Source organism: Physcomitrium patens, chromosome 13 (genome assembly GCF_059467195.1).
Source record: "Physcomitrium patens ecotype Gransden chromosome 13, ASM5946719v1, whole genome shotgun sequence".
NCBI classification, from domain to species: Eukaryota; Viridiplantae; Streptophyta; class Bryopsida; order Funariales; family Funariaceae; genus Physcomitrium; species Physcomitrium patens.
This window is the reverse complement of record NC_143422.1, coordinates 10,876,860-10,885,966: the sequence shown is the minus strand read 5'-3', so window position 1 is coordinate 10,885,966 and position 9,107 is coordinate 10,876,860. Positions and strand designations below refer to the sequence as shown.

Below are 9,107 nucleotides of genomic sequence, written 5' to 3'. Positions count from 1 at the left end.
TGAATAATAGGTAGGATGACCAAGAATAGATGATATCTGTCATGAGGTCCACCTAAAATTGTCCTTAGTTGTTTCCTCCTAGTTTTGATAGGAGACAAATTTATTATGACCAAAATAGAAGACAATAAAAACAAGTATTTTAGGGAGCTTCATCACTCTAGAGGGCATCGACAACTCTTGGATTCCCTCTTGAACCATGGGTGCACATGGATTTTTCTCAAAAACTTCTTTGTACCATTCTCCCACTCTCACGCCCACATATGTTTAGGAATCCCTGTAGTGGGGGAAACAAGTAGCTTGACTGATTCTTGCGTCCTGAAAGTCGTAGTGGGAAGAAAGGCCAGTCCAGCAAACACATTTGTCGTGTCGTGAACACTTAAAATTGACGTGGTGCATTGATGCTGTGTACCCCATAGAAAGAAAAATTGGGATACATTGCGAAACTTGTAAAGTACAGACGGACACTGTTCAATCGCAAGACATGGTTGCACGCAAACTTATATATTTCCATTTTGAACTTTACTATTCGTAATGTCGATCAGGTAACGATGGCCTTCGTAAGCAAGCAGGGCCCAACAACCAAATATAGAAGGCCTAAACTATTCCAACCCATCTCGGATGGCTTTGTTTGTCTAATCAGCTACAGACAATTGGTCGAAATGCTCAGCTGTTCGTGGTTTACCAACGTGATTTACCTGCACGAGAACAGGACTCACCATACATACACCAGAAGAGAGAACGCTCAAGAATATTTGTAGATACAGATAATTGATATTCAAGGGACAAAACTGTGACACAAATCCTATACCTATATGTATCTCTCTCTTTCTCTCTATATATATATATAGATATCAACTACCTGATTGATCAAAATGAGGGTCGCCTGTTTTTTCTATCGTTCCTCGCAGCATTTGATTGTTGTTTTATCTCCTTCGGCTGCAAATGGGCAGGAACAGAGCTCTGCCGTGTAATATTTTCATCTTCTCTAGGTGTTGTCGAGTTAATTCTATTTTGTACATTTGCAGAATTTTGCCACCAGAACCGGGACGAATCAGGCATTCCACGCTCCATGTCAGGGTTCAAAGAAGAGATGCCTCCTCTTCTACCTTGGGTTTGAGATGAGTCCTTCTCGGAGTCTGCCTGCCGGTGTCCTACCAAACAAAGTGTTAAGATTTGTCATCCAATTCACTCTAACTAAAAACACAAGCAAAGACGACCAGACGAATAGGGCAACAAAAGAGCCCCCCCTAAGCAACGACGGTGCGAACCCAAGGAACATGTTTTTATTCAACAACGAAAGCACCACACGACCTCACAAGAATATCTCTAAACTTACCATTAGGAGCTTGGTCTGTGGAGTTCCTGCGCCTATCTTCCTTGGTAAAAAATGGCTTCAAGAAATTATTGTCGATTGCAGTAAACGTTGCAGTACTGTTTCATGTAGATCCACAAATGTCAACTTACGATTTCATGAAGCATGAGCTCACACAATTAAAACTAAATGTCATCAAATCTGAACATAATCACTGCAGCATTAATCCCATTCGCAAAGTGGGCACTGCATAAGTTGAGCAATTTGCACGTCAAACTATAAAGGCGGAGTAAACAATACCTCCTGCGCAACTCTTGAAATTTCTGGGTTAAGAGATCGACGGAATCGGGATTCCCATGCTCATTATCATAACTGGTAGTAAGACCTTCCATTTCCTCCTCGTCACCCTAGCGACAACATCCAAATGACATCACCCAAGTCAGATACCTAGATCAGTGCCATAATTATTTGTAAATCACCAGCAATTTCATATCTGAATCACACGTTCATTCTTTAATTTCAATAATATCCGTTGAATGCAGTATTCAAATTTGTGTCGAATTGATTCCCAGCCTCACTTCAGGTAAACTTTCATGGCCGTGAGCGTCGCCCACAACCTCCAATTTTTCCAACATAGTTGAAGTGGAGCCACCTATCACAAGAACCTGCATTCATCCCAAATATCAACCAGAATCCCTAGTGGTCGAACCATGAGTAGCCAGAGTAAACATACGACTTTACACAGCAGGCAACTTACTATTAAATTCGCCACTATGCTAGCAATTAATCTACAAAGGCCTTTCCAGATGGTAGTTAAAACACAAGTCTTCACATTCTTCACAACGAGAGCCAAACCTGGAGTCAATATCATATCTAAATACTAATTGGATAGATAACACTCCTCAGTTTACGATATGCCTAGAGTAAACCTCAGAACCATGAATCGAGATCGAGTTTTTGCAATCCAAACCTACTCCAATCAAACCCGGTGGGAGATTGGTGAGACGAACTCACAGTCAAAACGACAATCGCCGTAGTGGCAGTGAAAATGATTTCACCATGATTATTTGGCAAGTCATGAACGGCCTGCAATGCCAATGCAAAAGCCATAGCTCCTCTTAACCCTGTCCAACCAGAGAACAAAAAAGCAGGACATGATGCTAGCATGTTAATATACCAACTCTATCATCGCTACACTTCTGAGATGCGAAAATAGCAGGATGAACAGCATATAAAATCGGGTAGGATAATGAGACGCTAAGTTCACACAACTGCACGTATAGTTCACCAAATTGCTTGCTGATGAGACCATACCAAAAAACACCAAGATATCTCACGTCCTTTCAACGTTTCGACAAAGCTATCCGACACTTAACTAAATATGTATTAGAAGTAACTATAAGTTCTAAACAAAAAATTTACTGACCGCTAAACCAAAGAGCTTTCTGATGATTTATTGGGATCTGTCGCGATGCAGGGCGTAGCATGTTCACAAGACGGGCGCATGGAAACACATTTGCAGCCCTGAAAAATCAGCAAAAAGACTGAAAGGTCTCAGATTATGCAATGCACACAGCATGAAGTATGCAGGTGGAGTCAGTTCACTACATGTCCGTCCATTAACAAAAACATTTCAAGCATCTTATAGTGAACAAATTATCGCATCCTAACGCTATAATATAACAGATAAATTATCTTTCCAATTCCAGGCAGCTAAAATCCACAAAATACCCGTCAATTCATACCTTGCTATTACAATGAACACGATTGAGAAGAAAATGAAGCCAACATGAGACCAGCTGTGGGATTTGATAGCAATATCCATACCCATATATATGAACCTGCAGCATACACAAAGAATCACGTCCATGCCAATCATGAGAATCTACTTTTTCATCCATATACTGCAAATCAAACTGTTTCAGCCTAAAATATCATCGAGGATAACGAGTGAGAAAATGAACAGCTTCTGAAAGTGTACCTGATCTAGCCTACAATTCTACAACTAAATTCAAGAGAGGAGAACCCATACACAAAGGTTTCAGCCAACGATGAGATCAACTGAAAGAATCCTGATGTAAATGCCTGTGCACCCTCTGAAAGATTGGGGAACGTGTAATGCTTCATCAACTGCACAGAAAATAAAAGATCTAATAAATTCAACTTCAACCATCAATAGTTGGTTACAACGATCGGCATCAATTAATCAGCGCATTGAAAACTAGACAAGATAATTCGTAAGAATAAATTAAGATAAATTATGCCTTATTAAAGTAGAAATTTGCTGCAACCATAAGCAAAGATCGGGCACAGCCAGAGAAAATCTGAAGTCATTGCCTAACTCAAAGTCCCACCAAAACAGCTGCTGCTATAATTGAAAGCTTAGCGACTTACAATACCACAGAAAAGGATAGCCACAATCCCCGATAAGCCAAGACCTTCGGCAAGCATGTACCTACAAAATAAAAATTTGATCGGTCAGCATATTGCCATGAAAAGGATTACTTTACATCAGTGAAAATTTATTCAATTACAACTATCTACGGACAAATAAAGCAAAATAAGACGAGGTCGTCGAAACAACTTCAAACTTTACAGTACTGTGAATTGATACTTACGAAAAATATGGAAAGAGGACCACAAGACAGCACTCCAGATTCTGTAAGCTGCGACCCAAGTTCACACAACCAAAAAAAGATTAAAAGATAGAGAATACAAAACTCTTGAGAATCTATCCATAAATAATCTGCACAAGAATAACCGTATGCCAAACATTGTAATTGTACTGAAAATTACTTGTAAAACAGGAACTTACCCATGCACCGCTAGCCCTGAATACTTGAAGAGGTAAGTCGAGTTAAGGATATTTCATATACGCCGACATTTTCAAGCACGATATTTCACACGTGAAGGACGATGGGCGCTACTACGAACCAAACTAATTAACCCTTCCAAACTCTGACCGTAAATATAAACGCCCAAAAGCTACAGTTATCAACAATCCCCATGATATTTTTCCTTTCATGTCCCGTCCACCTTTCCAGGAAAACAAGCTACAAATTATGTCTCACACTAATGTGCACGATAGTAATAGTCACGTGCACTGACACACGTCAAAGACAGATTATTTTATTCGTATTTCAAGATAATATAATCGGAAGTCAAACAAAAAGTAGTAGTTTTCAGGTAACAGCGATGTCCTACGTATGCGGACCTACAACCTTATGACAAGTGCACACATACTCTGGTCCTCCTAAAGAAAGAAGATGCAATCCACAACGTGTAGAAAATGACAATTTGCAAAACTTTCTTAAATGTACAGAAAGGATATCAATGCACATATTAATGCTACACCAACTCCTGCATCAATGCAAGAAATAGAGACGGTCAGATACAGAAATACACTTCAAATCTGAGAAAGTTATACAAAAAAAATGCAACTCGGTCACGTGGATGAACCTGATGAAAGTGACCCCACAAATATCTCCAGAAAACTCCAGATTGCAGACATGAGACCATGTGTTTCCAGAGGATGATTTTTAACAGCCAGCAAGGTCCTGCATATATTAGTAGCATCATGTATTGGGGTCAAATGTACGTGGTTTACACATACAAGTTCATGTTGTAGACTTATACCACAACTATTGTTCCCTATTGGCAGACCACGTAGCTTCCTATTCTGACCGTGTAGAAGTAAGAATGCACTAGAAGAAAATTTTGATATGCTTTATCAGCAAATGTAACTAACCTGTACAGTGAAATAGCGACCTGCCAGCGCCAAAAACAGAGTACATTATCCAAAAGTTACCAATAAACCAACTTCTTCCAACATCTCCAAAAACAGAAACAATGATAGCAATTTAATCAAACAGAAGCATTGACGTCAGCAATCTACCTGATTCGATTACAGGGACAACTTACGAACCATATTACCGAATACAATATAATCAAATATAGATTTACGCACCGCGTCATTTAGAACAGACTCGCCAAACACAAGTGCGTAGAGATTTACATCTGTTCCAAGCTCCTGAATACGGAAATAATATTTGGTCAGTGTGGAATACATTCAGAATCTAGAACGTCAGCAAAATTTTCATACAACAGAGCAAAACGAAGCCACATTTTATTCAGGAGCTATCTAAGAATTAGTTATACAGGAGAAAGAGAGCTCTGCAGAAAGAGCAATGGCTTTGGTGGTTCTTTTGTTGAACACGTTTGATATACCAAGTCCACAGGCAAAATAAAAGCTTACTAGCAGAGAGCCAACTATCACTCTACTATATACTACTGGAATCAATGATGGTCAGATGAGGTCATTGCTGTCCGACTCTTTAGGCAAAACTGAGATGGTCATTAGTACCTGAAAGATGGCTAATACTGAGACAGGATCAGTTGCCGAAATAAGAGCACCATACATGATGCTCTCATGAAACGGCAACCTGTACATTAGAAAGAACAATCCACCAAGGTACCTGCAGAGGAATTTCAAATTAAGAAAAAAAGATAGAAATCCGAACTTCCTACGCAGGTGAAAAAGCAAAATATTCAAGGAAATACACTTACTTGCAACCAAAGAAGCACGCAAGAGGTATAAACCGACGAAATTGAAGAGCGGTTATTCATACACAAAACAAAAAGTAGTGGAGGATGAAGTAAACACTTACACTAAAATTCCTGTAACAATTGACGTAATGAAAGTTCCCAGTATCGCAAAGGTACAAATAGCCCCAAAGTTGGAGAAAAATGGTTTCTGAAAGACGAACAACATAAGTCAGAGTGTCTAATACACTGTACATTATCTATTTAATAGACACCTCGATAGTAACGGCTGGCCAGTAAAAATTCACATTGACAGACGAATATCGTATCAAAGGTCAAGAACTATACCGGTTGCAGGCTGAAGCCGGATTCAGTAAAATTTCAAGGTCAAGGATAATAATCATGTCCGAGTCCCAAAAACACTCAAGGCAATGCAAAGTCTTAAAGTCAGACACCCAAGCAGAAGACACCACGTAAGCCACGGACTACCATAAACTTCATCATTAAAGCTTCTCAAAAACACCACAAAAGATTTCACTAGAAGCTAAGCACAAAAGACATTTTTGAGATGGAATGGCAGACGTCTTGTCATAAAAACATGTAGAGTAGGGTGTGTAGGATATAAAATAATTGGTGGAAGTAAAAATAACAAAAAGAACTCCTCATGAAAATTGAACCATTGCCTGCACAGCAACAGCAACAAAGTAATCAGGTGGAAGAGACGAATACAACATAATAGAAATGTCCACCACAAAATGAGACAAGCCTGCAGCATCATCCAAGTAGACATTAGAGGGCAGAAGACCAAAAGCAGAAACGATACCTAAAATGTGCCTCAGTGTTCGACACGTTCGCAACAAAACCAACAAAAAGTCCTGGCAGACAACAAGACACATTTTGTTAGATAACACAAACATCACCTCTTGTCGAAAATTTCATATCGCTTCATTTGCAATACGAGGACGCAGGCGTGCGCAAAAATAAATAAATAAAAGCATTCAACAGCGAACAATGCACCAATTCCACCAGTTGATACACCAAAAAAGATTTGACACTGCATTCTCTCACTAAAATCAAGCACTATAAAAATAATTATCAACGCCACAAACATCCATGACAAAACACAAAATGTTGACCGTCAATTCCATTCCAAAAAAAATTAGCTTTCTATGAGGTTCAAACCGAACGTCCTCAAGATTATACAGTTTCACAGAAATGGTTTCGGAATTCAGTAAGATTCTCTTAGTTGGAATGTACATAATATGTTGTGATGTAATGTAGCATGTCAAGACCATCCTAAACATGATGAAAGTGCTTTCGTCGCCTAAACTAAGTACGCAACCAACGGTAAAAGCACGCACAAAAACATACAGTAAGTACATTAAGTACTAGAAACTACACAAAGTACAATCTCCTGATTCCCGAAGCCAAGGCTTTAAGTCGCACATGAGACACAAGTTGCGTTGCCACAAATAGATACGAGCACCTCCAGACGAAGTACTAAAAGTCTCCTCGACAACGCGGATCAAAATCCAACTTAATCCTTAGAACACGTAGCAACTTACGTAGGGCAGAGAAAAAGGTCTGTGAAATAACCTAAGAGAAGAGATGCGCTCGCTTCATTGATGTAGTAAATCTTGTGCCGTCGCAGTACATGACCTAAGACAAAGGCCAAACCGAGCATCACAATTTGCAGAAGAATGCTAGCGCTGGCAATCTGCTGTTGGTCAGATGACCCTGGCTGTGGCAGCGGAGACGAAGGCTCGGAGGTCGCCATTTCCATTTCTGTCTGCTCTCCCTCTCCTTTGCCCAGGTAAGAATACGATGCGCACTATTCTGTCTTTGAAATATTCGAAGTCATGCACTACTTTCGTCTCTGAGCTCCTCGACTTTATCTGCGGCAAGATATACCCTATCCCAATGTCACTTGGAAGCCAATCTCAAACTTCGTAAAAGCCTGACATAGATGAGAATTCTCCAACGCGCCGTATCGTTCGCCAAAGACTGCCTTCAACAAATTCTGCCGTCCAAAGCTACGATTCCCTGCTGCTGCACACGCCCACATGCACAAACGTGAAAAAACAGTTCCAACAAGACTGCAGTTTCTTCGGCTTTCAAGCATCGCCCACTCTGCCTGCGCCTTCCTAGCGAACTTGCAAAGGCCTTGTATGTCAAATTCACCAATTATTCTAAGCCGAAACTTTCACGCCAGTGCCTGCAGAAATTTCCCATCAAAATCCTAGCTACCTACTAAACAAACAAAGCAGGCGCCATTTTACGTATCGCAAAATAAATCGCAAAAACAAAAACAAAACAAAACATCACAAAAACAGAGCATGGTAACAGAATCGACATTTCTACTCCCCCACTACTACTACCACTAAAGCTCAAGCAAAAGACCGTTCCTGGACGATAGGTCATCAAGCTACCGTGCAACCTATACGCAAACTCCCCCGAATATTCCCTCCACCACAATTTCCTACATACGTCACCAACCATGCGAGCAAAAACATCGAACTACCAAAACTCAGCATTACCCGCACAAGAGCTGATCTAACACAAAATTCCAAATCCACATCAACGCGCGAGCACAAAAAACAAGTTCCATTCCAAGGAAGCAAACAAAAAAAACAAAAACAAAAACACTCCTACTCAATGCAGCGCAAGAAACTATTCCACGGCACCAAGAGAACACCAAAAATTCGGACACGGTAGAGGTTGTGTTCGTCTCACGTGAGGAGCGTTCATTAGAGACGCGCGAGAGTGGGCCAGGTCACGGCATCATCGTCGCACAAGGCAGCAATTCGGCTCTCTCTCTCTCACGCCCAAACGCTAGGGGACCGCATCGCTGAGAAAGAGTGTGTGCCCTGCACTTGTGCACTCGGCCTCCGCGTGTGTGCCTTCTTCGTCTTTTTCTCTCCCTCCCTCCGTGACCGTGAGAGTGTTAGTGAGTAGTGAGTAAGTATCGTCTTTTTCTCTCCCTCCCTCCGTGACCGTGAGAGTAGTAGTAAGTAGTGAGTAAGTAAGTAGAGAGTCCAGAGCCAACCAGCCAACTAGAGCCTGTTCCAGTTGTAGCTTTTTTTCCCCCTTATCCCCTTTCACATTGCCCTCCCTCCCTCCATAATGACAGCACCCGAAGGCTCCATGCACTTAGCCCTCTCATCTTGGACCCCTTTCACACCGTCATCCCCACGCCCCGCCTTCCCCGCTACCCCCCCACTCACACGACCGCGACCGCGACGGGTTACACACC

At 41.1% G+C, this 9,107-nt stretch overlaps 1 protein-coding gene across 5 annotated transcripts; it reads right to left on the bottom strand.

Annotated features, from left to right (window-relative positions):
* Positions 1-749: 749 nt before the first annotated feature.
* Positions 750-8,738, bottom strand: LOC112290623 (sodium/hydrogen exchanger 6). Of its 5 annotated transcripts, none has more exons than XM_024537099.2 (22): positions 8,588-8,738; positions 7,451-7,900; positions 6,678-6,729; positions 6,478-6,537; positions 6,203-6,227; positions 5,980-6,065; positions 5,676-5,787; positions 5,280-5,342; positions 5,061-5,080; positions 4,772-4,869; positions 4,644-4,672; positions 4,128-4,159; positions 3,931-3,978; positions 3,707-3,767; positions 3,345-3,442; positions 3,058-3,153; positions 2,739-2,836; positions 2,327-2,436; positions 1,891-1,977; positions 1,613-1,719; positions 1,337-1,431; positions 750-1,151 (listed from the first exon to the last, which is right to left on the bottom strand). In XM_024537099.2, the coding sequence occupies exons 2-22, from the start codon at positions 7,635-7,637 to the stop codon at positions 868-870; spliced, it is 1,848 nt and encodes a 615-aa protein (XP_024392867.1). In that variant the 5' UTR covers positions 7,638-7,900; positions 8,588-8,738; the 3' UTR covers positions 750-867. The 5 variants fall into 5 exon arrangements, with proteins under 5 accessions (XP_024392867.1, XP_024392864.1, XP_024392868.1 ...); XM_024537096.2 differs by having other exon boundaries at positions 7,451-7,903; positions 8,588-8,730; XM_024537100.2 differs by having other exon boundaries at positions 750-1,140; positions 7,451-7,903; positions 8,588-8,730.
* Between the last annotated feature and the right edge of the window lie 369 nt (positions 8,739-9,107).

What these genes read in the sequence shown, in the direction of transcription:
- LOC112290623 (XM_024537099.2), bottom strand. Translation starts at nt 7,637, where the DNA reads ATGGAAATGGCGACCTCCGAGCCTTCGTCTCCGCTGCCACAGCCAGGG. An exon ending in GAGCGCATCTCTTCTCTTAG is followed by an intron (nt 6,730 to 7,450) that starts GTTATTTCACAG and finishes GTTGTCTGCCAG; the next exon opens with GACTTTTTGTTGGTTTTGTT. An exon ending in TAGCATTAATATGTGCATTG is followed by an intron (nt 4,160 to 4,643) that starts ATATCCTTTCTG and finishes AACTCGACTTAC; the next exon opens with CTCTTCAAGTATTCAGGGCT.